The sequence below is a fragment of the Guillardia theta genome, assembly GCF_000315625.1.
Source record: "Guillardia theta CCMP2712 unplaced genomic scaffold GUITHscaffold_80, whole genome shotgun sequence".
Lineage (NCBI taxonomy): Eukaryota > Cryptophyceae > Pyrenomonadales > Geminigeraceae > Guillardia > Guillardia theta.
The window spans coordinates 217,574-234,052 of NW_005434594.1; the positions used below are offsets into that span (position 1 = coordinate 217,574).

Below are 16,479 nucleotides of genomic sequence, written 5' to 3' on the forward strand. Positions count from 1 at the left end.
ATTCTGCTCTTTGTTGGGTTGTGGTGCCAGGTGTCTCGGTACCAGATCTGCCTCACACAGCTCTTGTGCATGATCTCCATGTGTTTTGCTAACTGCCCTGACTGATTCTTTCTCTCTCTCTCTCTCTCGCACTGTCTCAGGTCGCCATCTAAGACTCAGGCACTTGAGGCTGATGAGAGTGAAGTAGGAAGGGACTAGGGGTCGGGCAGTGAGTCTAGCCCTTGCCGTCGCATCCTCCTCCAAGATGCCGGACATGCCGCCTCCTTCCGGTCGCTTTGACGTAGGGCAGAGCGACTGCTTCTGGAGGAAGGAAGGCAGAGCCATGGTCCTCCGCGTTTTCTACCCCATCGACAAGGTGCAGGCAAGCAGCAGCTCCAGCCTACCCTCCTCCCCCAGCACGGCGGGATGGTCTTCTTCTGCCTCTCCTCAAACGGCACATGCCTCCCTCGCACGGAACTTCTTCACCCTCAAGTGGACAGGAGGAGAGGAGGAGAGGAGGAGGGCGGAGTGGCTACCGGAGACGTACGGCGCACCATGTCCGAGTTATGCGGAGGGGTACGGGATCACCATGTACAATCTCATGCCCTGGATGCCTCCGGAGATCTGCAAGACCATCGGCAAGATCGGGCTGGGCCTGCTCTTCTCAGGTGTGAGGATTCCGACGTTCGCCGACGAGCCTCCGACGGCAGCGCTGGAAACGTTTGTTCCCATCATCTACTCCCACGGGCTAGGAGGGAACAGGAGCTGCTACTCGTCTGTCTGCATCGATCTTGCTTCCCATGGCTACGTCGTGTTTGCGCTGGAGCACTCGGACGGATCCGCCAGCCTCAATGTTCTCCCTGACAAGACTGTAACGGAGTACAAGCACGCTCCGAGAAAAGCTTTTTTGCCATCCCCCAACCGCATCAAGAAAGGATTCACGGCGAGTCTAGTCCCTGAGGAACAGCGGCAGCCAGTGTCACAGTACGAGTTCAGGCATCAGCAGCTGGAGCAGCGGGTGGAGGTTAGGGATGGGATGTGAAGGATGTGCAGGCAGTTGACTTGTTGAGCAGGAGGTTCGATTTATCGCAGATGTCATCCAGGCCATCAGTGAAGGGAAGTTTGAGGGAGAGGAGTGGATGTCTAATGTGATCAAGAATGGAAATGTCTTTGCAAATAAGATCGACATGTCAAGGTTGGGCGGTATGGGACATTCTTTCGGAGCATGCACTATCCTCAAGACGAGCTTCGTGGACTCACGTTTCAAGGTTCGTCCTGCTCTATCTACCTTGAATCACATTACGTCTTGCTCTCCCCTCCTCTTCTTTCACGTCTTCACTTGTTTGCTCCTCTGTCTTGCAGCCAACTGAAGTGAAGCCAGGCCTGTGTCCTGCATGACTCCTGGCTGTTCCCACTCGACGAGAAGACTGCACATTCGGCGTTGACCTGCCCGACTTTGTTTCTCAACAGCTCGACCTTCGACAACATCTGGCCCACTGAAGGTGCCAAAGTGCAGAAGTCATTCGTGGAGGCAGCCAAGGAGTCAGGAGGAGAAGTTTATGTGATGCACTTGATCGGAACGAAGCATGCGAGCTTTGCTGACTTCCCCGTCCTTTTCTCCGATTTCTTCCTGGTTGTTTCCCCCCCTCCCCTCACTTCACCTCCCTTTCCTCCCCTTCCCTTCCTCTTCCTCTTCTCCCCTCACCTTCACTCCTCCTTTTCTCCCCTCCCCTCCCCTTTCCTCTCCTCCCCTTTCCTCTCCTCCCCTTTCCTCTCCTCCCCTTTCCTCTCCTCCCCTTTCCTCTCCTCCCCTTTCCTCCCCTCCCCTTTCCTCTCCTCCCCTTTCCTCCCCTCCCCTTTCCTCTTCTCCCCTTTCCTCTCCTCCAACATCCAAAATCCTTGCAAACATCCTTGACTGCTGGCTGACATGTCGTGTGAAGAACTTGGGAGTCATCGGCCCAACAGACCCCAAGAAGGCGATGAGAGCAGTGCATGTGCGTTTTTGACGTCGACAACCGTTTGACGTCTCTGGTGACAGCCGTGACGGCATGCAGGCATGCGACGTCTCTTTCTTCAACTCCTACCTGCATGTCGAAGACTCAGACCGTCTTGGTGAGGAGGAGAGGAGGAGGAGGGCGTCGTGGATGAGAGGAGGAGGGCATGCTGGTGACCCTGGAGCAGAGAAGACGAACGAGTCCCTGTGGGCAAGCTTGTTTGTTGGGATCAGCAAGGAGGGCGAGAACACAGACACGTGAGGGATATTGCTTGTCTCCTCCTGCGCCACCTCTACACTTTCCCTTCTCTCGTCCTTTCCTCCCTCCTCTCCCTCCTCTCCCTCCCTCCTCCCTCCCTACCTCCCTGCACCTCTTCTCTCCTCCTCTCCTCCCCTCCTCCCCTCCTCAGCCCCACGTCCCATCATCTCCACTTTTCCTGCTCCTTGTCTTCCTTCCTTGACGTGCCAATCTCCTGCTTTCCTCCTACTCCCATGTAACTGCCCGGCATCAGGTCCCAATGGCGTCCTCCTCCTGACTTCGAAGACCTTGTGGTTCCAGACTTCACGGTAAAGGAGGAGGAGAGGGGAGGAGGAGAGGAGGAGAGGAGACAGTATGTGAAGGTGATGGGAAGGCTATGGGGGGGGAGACAGGGGAGAGGAAGAGGGGAGGAAAGGAAGGAAAGGGAGGAAAGGGAGGGAGCAGCAGCGGGGGTAATGAGGAGGGAAGGAAGGATGATAGGGGGTAGGTGATAAACACGGAGCGAGGAAAGATCAAGATAGGATGCTTTACCAACGATCCGAGATCACTTCACATGGAGAAGTTGAGGTGAAGAATGATTCTGTGAACTCGTTGCATCCTGACGGGTTGTGAACGTCGAAGTTTGTCAGAGACGTCATAACGAACTTTTTTAAGTTTTCTTCTCATTCAAGTTTTCTTCTCATTCAAGTTTTCTTCTCATTCTCGTTTGCGCTACCGATGCGAGCACTACCGATCCCCTCACACGCTACTTTTCTGCTCCCAACTCTCTTCTCCTACTCTCTCCATGGGTTACTTCCCCCTGCCCTCCTTGCCAACTCTCTCAAAAGTTTTTCTTCCTCTCCTCCCTCCCTCCTCCCTCCCTCCCTCCTCCCTCCCTCCCTCCCTCCCTCCCTCCCTCCTCCCTCCCCTCTCCTCTTCATTACAATAAATTTCTATCGCGCTTTTATTTATCACAGCATCGCACATCCGTTTCAACTCTTCTTCTTCTTCGACGGTGACGTCAAGAAATCTTCTGCCTTGGAGCGCTTCTCCCCTACTTTCACCCCCTCGCTTTTCACCTTCCCACCTCATCGTCAGATCGCCCCGTCAGCGCTCGGCGTTCATTTTCTCACCTTCTCCTTCAGGTTTGCCACTTGTTCTTTCAGAGCCTTCATATCGTTCTTCTTCTCCTCCTTCTACAACACCCTCCATGAGCAAACTCGACAGCTCCAAGAAACCTCTCACCTGCCCTTCATCTTCCCCACTCTTCCTCTTTTTCTTCTTCTCCTTGGGAGGGACAAACACAGCAGCCTTGTCCTGCACACAGGAGTCAAACAAGAGACGTACAACTACCTCTCTCTCGACCTTGTCGTTCTGTTCTTTGATCTGCTTGTTCTTCTCTGCCCTCTCTGCCTTTGTCTTCTCCTTCCTCTGAGCCTCGTTGAGGAAAAACTCTCCGCTCTCCAGCTCAAGATCCACCTGCGCAAACTCTTCAGCAGAAGCACTGTAGCTACATCACAATCGGACTTTGGAAGGCTGTTGAGGAGGAGGAAAGGGTGTGTACTCCTTCTTCTTCGCTGCTGTCTCCTACAGGACAACGACGCGCCAAGTCAGCACAACACAAGAAGGAGGAGGAGGCAGAGCAAGAGATGAATCACTTTGGGCTTCTTAGTCTTCACGTTCCTCTTCTTGAACTTGGGCAGGAATCTGTCCCAGCTTTCGTTCTTCAGCTTCTCGTCCTTAGATAGCTCCCTCCTGACTGCAGCATGCACGAATCACGATCGCATCCTCCTCCTCCTCCTCTGCTCACTCATCAAAGCCTTGATGTTGTAGATCGGGTGAATGTTGTTCATGCAATCTACTATCACCTGCAAACTCTCCTCTCACAACTCCTCCTCGCTCCTCCTCCCTCCCTCCCCACCCCTACCCCTCCTCTCCCTCTCCCTCCTCTCCCTCTCCCTCTCCCTCTCCCTCTCCCTCTCCCTCTCCCTCTCCCTCTCCCTCCTCTCCCTCTTCCGCCTCCTCACCTTGCGCGCTTGCTTGATCCCCTGGAACGACCCCATGACAGATACAGTGTTCCTTGCACCAGGATGTAGCACTTGGTCAGCAGCTCCAGCGCCTTCAGCGTGCTCCCGTTGGGTCCTAGTAGCCTCTGCCTCCTCTTCACAAACCTATCCTTGTTCCTCACCATTCCAGAGATCTTGATAATATCGCATTGAACATCGTCTTGCAGGATCTTCAATGCCTGCTGCGCAGGAACGCTTCTGGCCAGCAGCTTGATCAGATCCCTTGACTTGAGGATGATGTACGGGTCCCAGGTCTTCCTCGTCGTTTTCACTGTCATGCTCCCTTCCACAAGATTCAACTCGCACGCTACTCCGACTCTGTCCAGCTCCTTGGTAATGGCTGGCCATGTTTCTCTTAGGTACTGCTCACGGTACCTGGGAGGAACAAGTTCATGAGGAGGAAACAGAAGAGAGGAACGAGCTAAGTTTCATCTGTCACATTAAACATTCCTTTGCAAACAAACTCTACCTTTCAAGAACTTGTAGTGAATATTCATCACATGTATGATACACGATCAAACTCCCCATCATAACTGCAACTTCATACTTATGCCTACTCACAAATCTCCTCCACTTTCCCCTTTCCAATCCTCCTCCTCCTCCTCCTCCTCCTCCTCCTCCTTTCCCTCCTCCTTTCCCTCCTTCTGCTTCTCCTCCTGCTGATGATGCTGATGGTGATGAACATAAAACAGTATAAAGACTCTGATGCTTGCGGACATGCATTTCTGGGAATGGCCACAAACTCACTTGGGAAACAGAGTCGCAAAGCTGCTCTCCTCCAGCAACGCAGTCTTCATGTCCCCCTGACTGAACGGCTCAATCTTCCAGTGGTCGATGTCCTCGCTATCCCATGGCTTGTCTCGCCGGTACTTCTTGTTCTTTGGCACTTCTTTGTTCACCTCCTCCTCCTCTGTCTTGTTTGCTCGCTCAGCAACTTCTTCCGCCATGGTTGACAAGTTGCGTTAGCCACTTGTAAGTTTCTCCTGACAAGGAAGGTTAGAACATGTTTCTGCGTGTATCCACTGCGCTCTGCGATGCCGGAATGAACTTGTTTTCCATACACAGGACCTTGGCTCCTTCTTCCTCTCTTCCTTCCTCCCCCTCCCTCCATGTATCACCTGCCCCTCCATCCTCCATCTCCATCACTGTGTCTTCTGCTTCCTTCATCTCTCCTCCTCCTCCTCCCTCCGTTCCTCCTCCCTCCCCCTTCCCTTCTCCCACCCTCTCCATTTGCCGCACGTGAAGATGCATATCGAATTCCTCAACCACCCAGGGAAATTAGTACCCACCCCAACAGACATGTACCCCTCTATCTTCCACATCTACCCTTGTTTTTGACCTTGGACAGGCTCCATAATAACCCTACCATTGGAAAATAACTACCCAACCCCCAGAGCAGTAGATAAACCCAATCGGAGCTAGAGCGAAGCAGGAGCAAGGAGCAGGAGCAGGAGCAGGAGCAGGAGCAGGAGCAGGAGCAGGAGCAGGAGCAGGAGCAGGAGCAGGAGCAGGAGCAGGAGCAGGAGCAGGAGCAGGAGCAGGAGCAGGAGTGCAACAGAGCGGAATGGAATATGATCGTGGGGTGTGTCTCCAAGAAGAGGGGGGGTTTATTCGTTCCTCTCCTTCACTTTGATCAGCTCCACACACCAGTTGGAGCAGTCCCAATAGCTCCTCTCTACAGAGGCGTACGAGATACCTTCACATAGTCTTGGCAGCTGCGCAGAAATTATCGGGGTGGAAACTTGCAATGAGAGGCATGCGATAGCATATGAAACAGAATGACAACACACGATCATCGAGTGATGATGGAATGAAGGAGGGAGAGGAGGTGGGTGGCGGGGGGGGGGGGGGGAGTGGGGCGAGGAGAGGGAGGGAAGGAGTGAAGGAGAGGAGGCAGGGCGATGACAGAGAGTTGGGCAAGGAGGGCGAAGAGGGAGGAAGAGTAGGAAGGCAAGAAGGCAAGCAGGCAAGAAGAGGAGCACAGGGAGGGAGGGGCAGGAGATGAGCTGATAGGTCTTACCTCATCTTCGACATAGAGGTGGCAGTACCTTTGAACATGGACGTTGTCTTTCCCTGGAGAAGAAAACGCTTCAGGCACGCGGCGGCCATGGTGTGAGAGGATAGTACCGTCGGTGGTAGGAAGGCTCCATGGTACCATCTCGTCGGAGTTGGAGAAGTGAAACCTCGATTCACTCCCTTGCTCCTTGGCCCACGCGTAGATGAGGACTCTTCCTCCTACCTTGACGAGCCGGAGGAGCTCCTGCCATCTGGTCAGACGAGCCTCCGGCCGTGTCGCCTCGCACCTCGATCGCGTTGAGCCGCCTTGCAGGCGTGGAAAGATGGTGTAAAACCTGCATGAGATGGTAAGATGTCGAGGAAGGTTAACGCGGACAGTACGGCGATCGAGATGGCAGCATCGAAGGCGCGGGAGCGGAGTGGTACCGAGACGGCGTCTCCTATGCTAAGAGCTCCTGAACTGACTTTGAGTGTCTCGGCTTTCGTAACAGGTGGAGATATGGGCGGGAAGAGGCAGGGGCGTGAAGTAAACGAAGAGGAGGAAACGGAAAGGGTAACGCGCGGAAGGGAGAGGGGGGGGGGCACGAGAGGGAGACGGACGAGGGGGAGAGGAGAAGGGGAGATGCGAAGGGTATAGGGAGCACAAGGACCTTTGATCACTGCTTTCTCTGTAGCATGTTCGACGAGCCCTTTGCAACGATCTAGCGCAATTACGGCAATATGCTTTGCACAAGCAAGATATCTTTGAGGCAGGTCAGAGAACATCTGTTGCCGTCATCAGAAAAGTATCGCTCACCTCCCATTGCCGCATCCAACATCAGCAACGATCGATCCGAAAGGAAGTCCCTGTAGGAACGCAGCAACCTTTGGCCATGGTTTGTATCTTAGCAAGTCAAACATCGTGAGTTGCCAATAGAGACCGTCGTTGCCGCACCTCGTCTCGCTGAAGTGACTTGCAATTGTATCATACACCTCATGTACATGCCTCCTCTCAATCTCGGGCTCCTTATCCCCTGCTTGCAGAAGCTACAGATCACTGCTCTGTTGCAACTTTCGATCTCTCTATCGTTACCGTCAGCATGATGGAGAAGAGTCAGTGGGTCTAACTCAGTCCCATCCTATCAAGATATTGTGAGAGATAACAATTCATGACTTCTCCAACACCTACCGTGTATTGTACAGTGCGAGGTTTAGGGATCGGTGCTAATTGCGAGTCACATTGCTCGGGAAATTCACATTTACACGGGGACGTCTTGATCTGCAAACATCATGAGTGACTTACATACACGTAGAAGACTTCACCTTTCGAAATGTCATCGACACTCTCCTACATCTCTGCACAAATTTACCATCGACCAAGTCGCTCTTTCTGTTTGAAATTCCGTGCGCCCACTGGACGAGCGAGTGTTATCAAAGTCCTTCGACACACTAGCTCTCCTATCACCTTGTACCTCGATTCTCCCTGCATTGAGAGAGCACTTCCTGGTTTCAGCTGTACATTCTTCGAAAGCCCGTCGGGGGATCGAAACTCCATCACTACGGAGGATCCAAGGGAGACTGAAAGTATCCCATCCTGTTGGTGGCTAGCCGTCAGCAACTATCCAACATGAAACAAGAAGAGTGAAAGGGTTCTGAAGGAATCAGCAAGAAATTTTTGCCATCTCCACAAACAGGAGGCCTCACCTCAAACGCACTATGCGTGTCGACATGGCTCCTGATTCCCTGGCCGGGCTGATATTCATTCACCGTGCATTGATCCGGTTCGAAGAGAAGTAGTTTCTCCCTAAGTGCCCGCTGAGCTATTCTCAGGAGGAAAGGAGGAAACGCTCTTGTCTTGAGAGTGTTGACCCGCCTTGTCGCATAATCGAATGTGAAGCCAAAATGCTGAACTCTTCGGGACAGCGACGACTCCCATTCCAACTCGTCCAGCTTTATGATGAAGTCAATTTCAAATCCAAGGCGTGTAAGACCCAACACACCTGGTTCAAAGTATCCTCGCTCTCCTCAGGAGACAAGAAGTCTTCCTTCAATATCAATCCTTCAACTACCAGATCCTTGGACAGTGAAGTGCAGGGAATGGCAGGATTGGGCTCGCCCGGCCTCTTTTCACAGGCCTCGGCATATTGTACATGTACTAACTTGCCAGAAAGACCGCTTTCACTGTCACTCGTCATCTCACCAAGAGGGCAAGGAGAGGTATACCGCAAGAACGAACAGGCTTTCCTGGCCGAGCCTTGCACCAAACATCATTATCGTCACACTCACGAATGCCGCTGATACCTTCATCGACGAAGGTCACGTAGGCAACGGGTTTGTCTGTCTCAAGGAGCAAGTCAAAGAGATTCACATCGACATGTACTGAGCGCACATGGAACTAAGAACATCGTCTCGACCTCTCCAAACTCTGAGCACACAGGGAAGAGTGGGTGGCTGCGCCAATCTTGCGAGCTGTCATGCTACATCCAGCCGTCAGCACCAGCCACCAGCACCAGCAGTACCTCAGGCAGGTTGGCACAGTAGAGGTGCCTCGTCTCTGCTGCTGGGTCGTTGGGGCGCTTGTAGGGAATATGAAGCCCTGTAATGCATTTCACCAGGCCAGCCTAAGGGGGATAAAGGGTACCTGTCGCCTTTCTGAACTTGCGGCTGAGGCGCATCGACATTGCGAGCTGTGTCGGCTGATGGGAGAAGTCAAATGCATACAAAGATAAAGTCTCTTTCCTCATGCCTGGCTGTATCTTGCGCACTCTTTTACAGCACTATGCGCCTGCCCTCATGATATTTTTTCCTTTCCTCAATCTGAAACCAAACTATTTTGACCTTCAACCCTCCATCTGACTGCATTGCGTGCACATCCCACGATCCAATCTCTTCTCCTCCAATGCATCTCTCTCCTTTTTGACAACCTCGTTCTATCACATATCCTCAACCCCCGGACTCGTTCCCCAGCCTATCTTTTCCCTATCGCTCCACCTCCCAGTCTGCGACAGCTATCCATCTGCCATCTCGAACGATCTGTGTCGACATTGCCACACGTAGTCATGCACAGAACATGGCCTCGTCCATGCCATCATGCCTGATCTGGCGCTTCAAAAGGAAATCGTGGGCATATTTTCAGCCTGACATTCTGCTGACATTCAGCATGTGGCCGCATCCGGTCTGAAAACATTCCCGGTTACGCACCCGGGCACCGTGGCAAGTAACGGATCATAACCGTTTCGTGCAGTACGGGGAGGCCGCCATGGCTGACGGAGCTAAGGTAATGGTGTGAGGTGTCGGTGCAAGTTGGGCAGGGAAAGACGGAAAACATGTCCTGTGGTAGATGATGAGGAGTTCGCAAAGTTGTGGGAAAATGACAACAGGTTTCTTGTTGAAATCCTCAGATGCATACGAATCATTTGCACGTATTTGCGTCAAGTTGGACTGAACACATCTGAATTATCGAAGATGGGATGAGGAGAATTTTGAGGATTTTGCATGATGGGTGTGATAATGTCAGAGGCTTTGAAAGCAACTAAGCGAGAACAGAACGAAAATTAGTAGCTGCAGCTTAGTTGTGTCGATGTGAAATTTTCGGTTGATTCCACGTCATGGCAAAGGAGATGCCTTGTGATGAGAGCTATGGCCAACATGGCGATTGATGGAATGAAATAACTTTTCGGTTGTAGGTTGAGTTTAAGATTACCCTCACATCGGATCCCAAGCTGCCTTACAAGGTGACTGCACCATGTTACCAGTCCATTGAGTGACCCTTCCTAGGTAGTGAAGGTTCCTGAGAATGCTCCCTTCACAGCAGTGCTCAAGTTTGCTGCAAACGAGGTAATTCATTATTACAATTGTACTTCTGCCGTCTTTCCTTCGCCTTCTTCTGTCCGATGCCTCACTGTTCAACCATCGCACAGTTCAAAATCTCGGCTGAGAGCAGTGCAATTATCACCAACGACAACGTCGGTATCAACCCTGCTCAGTCTGCTGGTGATTCTGGATTTGCTGGTGGTGGCCTGGTGTCTAATATCATTGTGCAGGTAATGTATTCATGAAGCATGGTAGGGATCTTCGCTTGATCCCCCGTGACCGTGTAGGATAGACAGCTCTTATGAATTTCTGAAAATCTCGTTAAAGAATGATCCCGAACTCGCGAAATGCGTGAATGTGCACACATCATCTCGAACATTTGTACAAGAAGAATGTATATGAATATACATGAGATGTGGTAATGACTGCTTGCAGTCTATCTAGAGTTAAGTTTCTAACTAAGCTGTACAAGATCACGATTCCGAGAAGAAGTGCTGCTTCTCGCAATCCATGGGTGAGTCTTCAGAGTTGATGCTCCAAGAGGGATGAGAACGAGGAGCTTGAGGCTCTGGCTCACACGTGTCCTTGATCTCGAGTGCATTGACATCGACCTTGAGATCAAGATGGCTCTGTTTGCACCGCCGAAATAAGATGGGAGTTGGTGACTGGCGAGCATGCCAAATAGTCTCTCCCTGGCTCCGACTCCTTGTTAGCTTTGGAGATGAAACTCTCATCCTCTCCAGACGGTCAAACAGAGTCTCGTCCAGGGTGTTGGGGGATCTGCTTCTTTTTTCCTTGAACGAACCTCCTTGACTCAATGAGACTCTTAGTCGTGCAGGCGATGAAAAGCCACTGTTGTCCCCCTTTGAAGCAACCATCCTGCCGCGTCTAGAAAAGTACGTGTCAGCAATCTAAATTTCAGACCAGTGATCTACAGAAATGCAATGATAATCTTCGAAGGGGAATTTTGAAAATATGCATGGATAGCAAAGGGACGGCACCACAGCATTCAAGAGGAAAAGCAGTCATTGAGAAAGCATTGTGTTCGACAACAGATTAGAGCACGTCATACTCAAACATTCAGCTTGTGTGCCATGACGGTGTACTTGAAGACAATATGCACAAATTGGTCGGTTTGAATCCAAATGTGTGCAACGCTAGGATATCGAAGTCGACTCAACATTCAACAGACTAATTATTCTTGCTCTTCATTGTGGAGGAGAACGGCGTCTTGTGAAGGGGATGGGGCATCGGAATGCAAGCACAACATTCGGAAGTCGGTGGCAAAGTATCGAAAGACTATGGCCATGATATGAGCACATGGTTCGATCATGGTTGCAATTCAACAGTGAAAATGGAAACATGGAAAATGAGGAACAGGATCCAATGAAGAGAGAAAGAGCGGAACAGGACGTGGGATGGCCAAGAGGAGAGATCGAAAAGGAAGAGAATCTCTGAAAGGATGTTGCGAGGTGGGATGGGAGGGGGCGAGGGCAGGGGGCGAATGGAGGAGGAGGCAAAGGAAAACGAGTTTGGCGGGGGCGGGAGTTGGAGTTGGAGCCAGTCGGGGACAGCACTAATCGGATGGAGGGGTTATTATCATACGGGTAGTTCTTAGAGAGAAAATATGTTAAAATGAGGGTAGGGTAGTAACCATCTGTACCCCGTGGGGGGTGGACATACGAGAGTCGAGAGCGTTGGCGTTGGCGGCAATCCGGTTGCCTTCCGTTACAAACCGTTTTCAGTTTCTCGGCGGCGTGAACGGTGGCCCGGCCCAGGCTGCCTGAGCGGCCCGATTCAGCCTCCGACTCGGAACTTTTTACTGACCAACCGTGGCAAGCCTTGGTGACTCACAGTTCAAGTGCTAGTCAACTTCAATCCATGATGCAAGTTGCCCTGAGGCCGCGGCTTGAAGCCGGACTCCCGGCAGGCGCAATTGACACAACAGCCGCCCCAGCCGGCCGGGTCACCCGGGTCACCGGGTAGCGCAGGGGATGATCCCGGATCATGAGGATGGTCCTGCGCGCACTGCCGCACTGAGTTCAATGAAGGTGCCGTACTATTAAATTAAGTAAAGATATTATGATCAGTCAAGTCCAGTCAGTTTCAAGTTTGGCAATCGGCCCGGCCGCCTCAGTCCAGGATCGGACTGGGATGCCATCATCGGATGAGCCGTGACGGTTCAACGGTTGGTTCTGCGGCTGTAGTCGCCGTATGGCCTGTGCGACAGTGACGGTCAAGCCTCCTCTACTCTCCTGATTGTCATACCGTCACTCAGATTTTTTAACGCGACTCACAGTTAACTTTGATTCCCGCTGAGTCACTTACCGTTGGCAGAGAAAACCGCCCGGCCCGCCGGCAAGGCGCTCCCCGGGGGTCTGTCCTTTCCAAGCAAGCGAGGCGAGCCCGGTGGAGGCCGACATGGCAGGAAAGGTAGATCTGTCGGTATGCGGACGAGTCTGCTTGCTGGGGGAGCACTCAGACTGGGCAGGAGGGTACAGGTAGGTGCCTGTATGATTGTTCCTCTCCTTCTCATGCTCTGCTTGTATGATCGTTCCCCTCCTTCTCATGCTCTGCCCCTTCCTCATGCCTCGTCTCTCAACACCATCATCCCCCAACAACCCCCTGTCGCATCTTCCTCCCTATGGTGCCCTGAGCCTTTAGGAACAACCATCCCTCTGACTTGCTCCATCATATCCTGACCCCTTGCGGACAAGACCTGCTTCTTGCGCTCCCATTGATACCTATCGTGACGTCTTGGTATCGACGATCTGACCACCTTCTGAAGGAGGACACACGCCAAGATCTTGCCAGGGCGATGTATCGTTACAGGGACTGACCAGGTAAGGACGGAGCATGGCCATGGAGCAAGGGCCTGATGCTGACTTGCAGACGTTGGAGGCAACAGCATGGGAGCACCCTAACAAGCTCATCCTGACGACGACGAGGGACAACGGGGAGGTGGTGGGACCATGGGAGTGTGACTTTCGGGACGAGGAGCTCTTGAGAGTAGCAAAGGGAGGAGGGTTCTGGAGCTATGCTGCGGGTGTTGCATATCAGGTGAAGACCTACTACCCGGTGAACGGTCTCGTTGTGGAGAATCACACAACGACGCTGCCGATGAAGAAGGGTTTGTCCTCCTCTGCTGCCTACTGCGTGCTGATAGCCAGGGCGTTCAGCAAAGTGTACGACCTGAGGATGCCTCCGAGGGCTGAGATGGAGATGGCGTACTTGGGGGAGATCCTGACCCCGTCTCGGTGCGGGAGGATGGATCAGTGTTGTGCCTTTGGCAGAGTGCCTACCCTGATGTTCTTCGACGGGGACTTGCTGCAAACAGAGAAGATAGACCCTCCCAAGGAGCCGATCTTCCTTGTTATCGTCGACCTCTGCGCTGCCAAGGACACGATGGAGATCCTTTCCTGCCTCAACAAGGCGTATCCTGTTGCCTCGAATGAGATTGAGGAGGGGGTGCAGAAACTACTTGGGGAGGTGAACGAGAAGATCGTGAAGGAGGCGGCAGAGGTTATCTCGCAAGGGGACGCGAAGCGCCTGGGGGAGTTGATGACGTATGCTCAAGAGCAGTTTGATAAGTTTGCTATCCCAGCTTGTCCTTCCCAGCTCACCGCTCCGAAGCTGCACGCCACTTTGACCCATCCGTCGATCCAGCCGCTCGTTTGGGGGGGCAAGGGCGTTGGATCGCAAGGTGACGGATGTGCGCAGTTCGTGGCCAGGTCGGAGGAAGCCCAGCAAGGTGATAGGAAGAAGTGGGGAAGTGAGGAGGGGGAGGAGGGGGGGCGAGGAGGGAGAGGAGGGGGGACGAGGAGGGAGAGGAGGGGGGACGAGGAGGAGGATGCTATGTTGATCGTGGCATGTTAGAGCTCCTCCGAGTGTGCAGAGACGAGCTGCAGCTGAACCCACTGTCCCTCTCCATCGGCAAGAAGCACTGCGTCAAGACCTGCGTCATCCCCTGCGCCGGAGAGTCTCCCCTACTCTTCCCCTGCTGCCAAGTCACTCCTCCCGCTCTCTTCCCTATCGTGACTCAGGATGGGATCGCCCAGGTGGGTAGGGAGAGCCGGGGGGAGGACAGGAGGAGGACGAAGGGGGGGGGGGAGAAATACAGATAGCGATGCCGTCATCACAATGACCTTGTATGTGAGTTTGTGACGTGTTATCTACTGCAGCCGGCTGTACTGCTGCTGGTCGAAGAAGCCCTGTCGGCAGGTGGGTTTGTGCTGGCAACATGCGAGTCTGGTGATGCCGGTGGTTCAGGAATAGAGCGAGTCTTCCTGGTTGTACGGCCGGAGGATCGACATTCGTTCGACAAGCTGTTCTCAGGTGATTTGACACAGGGAGGTCAATGTTGCCCTGATGCCCTGCTGAAGGTTCGCTGCCAAGTTCAAGGGTCTTCAACAGACTTCCTCTGAAGCAACAGTCAGCCGCTCGGAGGTCTGGAGGGGAGGAGACTATGGAAAGGCGCCGTCTTACGGCTTGTTCCTCCCTGTGCCAGGTTGACGGAGCTTGCGAAAGTTGTCAAACTGGTCACGCAGGTGCGATGATTGCTGGTGGAGGTGATCGAAGCTGAAGTCTTGACATGGCAGGATGAGCAGCTGGGGTTGGGACATGCGATCCTCTGTTGTCGGTGATGGAGCATGTGTCTTGATGTGATGTGATATGCTCCGTTGATTCAATGACTACAACAACTCATCTCATCTCACATCATTTCACTTCACATCATATCATCACTTCACATCATATCACATCATATCACAGCACATCATATCACAGCACATCACAGCACAGCACAGCACATCACAGCACAGCACATCACAGCACAGCACAGCACAGCACAGCACAGCACAGCACAGCACAGCACAGCACAGCACAGCACAGCACAGCACAGCACAGCACAGCACAGCACAGCACAGCACAGCACAGCACAGCACAGCACAGCACATCACCTCTTGCTGTCGTTGCTTGTACTTGCAAACAAAAGTTAATCTCTCATCCTTCAGCTCTTACATGGACGTTGGGGAACCATTCCTCGTTATGTTGGGAGATCATCTTTACTGCTCTGCGCTCCCCAACAAGTCCTGCGCACAGCAGGTAAGTCACAAAGACGCCAATCCTGAGGGTCTCATCGCCTTTCAGCTACTTGAAGCATTTCAAGGAAACTGCATCGTAGCTGCCCATGTTCGTCATTCGTCGCCCTGGCTCCTTCTTCCTTCTTCTCCTTGTCCTCGCCTCATCCTCATCCTCATCTTCATCCTCATCCTCCTCCACCACCACCACCGCCTCCTCCACCTCCTCCCTTATCCTCCTCTACCTCTTTCATCGAACTCTCGCGTCCTGCCGTGACCGTTGTCTCAGATTAACGACGAGGAAGAGATCGGCAGACTTGGAGTTTTCCGAGGGGAGAAGTATGAAGGACGAAGCAACGCAATCATCTCTTCTGGCCAAGCGCCGCTTGTCGGATCCGTTCGTGAGGTGAACACATTTGATTGTTGTTATAAGATTTCTTTCTGCACTTATGATTGTTCTCACGAGATTTTCCACTGCACGTGTCATAGCTATCATGAGAATTCTTTCTGCACCTGTGATCGTTATCACTCGATTTCTTTCTGCTATCGTTTTCTTGTCCTCTCTCCCAGTCCTCGTTTGTGGGAAAATGTGTTGCTGCTCATGGTGTTGATGATGATGATGATGAGATGGTAGTTGTAGATGACGACGATGATGACGATGACGATGACGATGATGATGATGATGATGATGACGATGATCATGATCATGATGACGATCATGATGAGGGTGATAATGAATGCAATGACAATGACGATGCACATGTGTACATGACAAATTCTTGAATGTCCCCTTACTTGCTCTCTCCTCATAATCTCCCACCTCTCACAGGATGAGATCATGACGCTGCAGCGGCTCATCGAGAAGCCCAGCATACAGGTTGTCGTAGCTGCCTTTCTGCCTTTCCTTTCTGATCCTTTTTGACGAGCAGACCGCACGCGAACATCTCAACACTCCCGGACTTGCCCCTGACAAATATTTCACGGTGAGCCTGTGTAGGAGGGAGCTAAGATGGTGGGAAAGCAGGAGCAGGGAGGCGTGGAGGAGAAACAGGGGGGAGGAGGAAGAGGAGGAGAGGGAGGAGGAGGAGAGGGAGGAGGGTGAAGAGTCAAGATTAGAGGGAGGAGGAAGAGGGGAAGGAGGTAACGAGGTATCCCTGTAGGCGTTCGGGCAGTACATCCTCACCTGGTCATTGATGGAGATTCTCCACAAGGAGATGGCGCAAGTAGAAGAAGGGAAGACAGACGGGGTAAATCTCACCCACTGCCTTGAGGTAAAGTCGCCGCGCTCCTCCTCCTCGTTCTTAGCCATCCTCCTCC

At 52.6% G+C, this 16,479-nt stretch overlaps 6 protein-coding genes across 6 annotated transcripts; 3 read left to right on the forward strand and 3 right to left on the reverse strand.

Annotated features, from left to right (window-relative positions):
- The first annotated feature begins 139 nt into the window (after positions 1-139).
- On the forward strand, positions 140-2,916 carry GUITHDRAFT_165099 (hypothetical protein). The gene is made up of 9 exons (XM_005825820.1): positions 140-1,003; positions 1,053-1,247; positions 1,361-1,612; positions 1,920-1,973; positions 2,034-2,091; positions 2,161-2,230; positions 2,485-2,539; positions 2,719-2,798; positions 2,853-2,916. Exons 1-9 carry the CDS (start codon positions 245-247, stop codon positions 2,869-2,871), a joined length of 1,542 nt encoding a protein of 513 aa, XP_005825877.1. The 5' UTR covers positions 140-244; the 3' UTR covers positions 2,872-2,916.
- A 415-nt stretch (positions 2,917-3,331) lies between these two features.
- On the reverse strand, positions 3,332-5,223 carry GUITHDRAFT_158464 (hypothetical protein; the record flags this gene model as incomplete). The annotated part of the gene is made up of 9 exons (XM_005825821.1): positions 3,332-3,403; positions 3,456-3,527; positions 3,576-3,689; positions 3,738-3,797; positions 3,869-3,969; positions 4,021-4,078; positions 4,238-4,289; positions 4,310-4,651; positions 5,024-5,223. The coding sequence occupies 9 exons, from the start codon at positions 5,221-5,223 to the stop codon at positions 3,332-3,334; spliced, it is 1,071 nt and encodes a 356-aa protein (XP_005825878.1).
- A 660-nt stretch (positions 5,224-5,883) lies between these two features.
- On the reverse strand, positions 5,884-9,015 carry GUITHDRAFT_115004 (hypothetical protein; the record flags this gene model as incomplete). The annotated part of the gene is made up of 18 exons (XM_005825822.1): positions 5,884-5,991; positions 6,297-6,349; positions 6,404-6,536; positions 6,580-6,627; positions 6,953-7,034; positions 7,089-7,175; positions 7,227-7,305; positions 7,365-7,410; positions 7,461-7,550; positions 7,595-7,684; positions 7,737-7,865; positions 7,976-8,221; positions 8,272-8,452; positions 8,495-8,525; positions 8,573-8,608; positions 8,661-8,748; positions 8,791-8,867; positions 8,913-9,015. 18 exons carry the CDS (start codon positions 9,013-9,015, stop codon positions 5,884-5,886), a joined length of 1,707 nt encoding a protein of 568 aa, XP_005825879.1.
- Positions 9,016-9,513: 498 nt separating this feature from the next.
- GUITHDRAFT_154586 (hypothetical protein) lies at positions 9,514-10,380 on the forward strand. Its single transcript, XM_005825823.1, has 5 exons — positions 9,514-9,548; positions 9,958-10,005; positions 10,049-10,108; positions 10,192-10,264; positions 10,315-10,380. The coding sequence occupies exons 1-5, from the start codon at positions 9,531-9,533 to the stop codon at positions 10,374-10,376; spliced, it is 261 nt and encodes an 86-aa protein (XP_005825880.1). The 5' UTR covers positions 9,514-9,530; the 3' UTR covers positions 10,377-10,380.
- A 177-nt stretch (positions 10,381-10,557) lies between these two features.
- On the reverse strand, positions 10,558-10,962 carry GUITHDRAFT_115005 (hypothetical protein; the record flags this gene model as incomplete). Its single annotated transcript, XM_005825824.1, has 1 exon — positions 10,558-10,962. One exon carries the CDS (start codon positions 10,960-10,962, stop codon positions 10,558-10,560), a length of 405 nt encoding a protein of 134 aa, XP_005825881.1.
- A 1,543-nt stretch (positions 10,963-12,505) lies between these two features.
- On the forward strand, positions 12,506-15,507 carry GUITHDRAFT_158466 (hypothetical protein; the record flags this gene model as incomplete). The annotated part of the gene is made up of 4 exons (XM_005825825.1): positions 12,506-12,585; positions 12,873-12,927; positions 12,977-13,830; positions 15,495-15,507. The coding sequence occupies 4 exons, from the start codon at positions 12,506-12,508 to the stop codon at positions 15,505-15,507; spliced, it is 1,002 nt and encodes a 333-aa protein (XP_005825882.1).
- Positions 15,508-16,479: the final 972 nt, after the last annotated feature.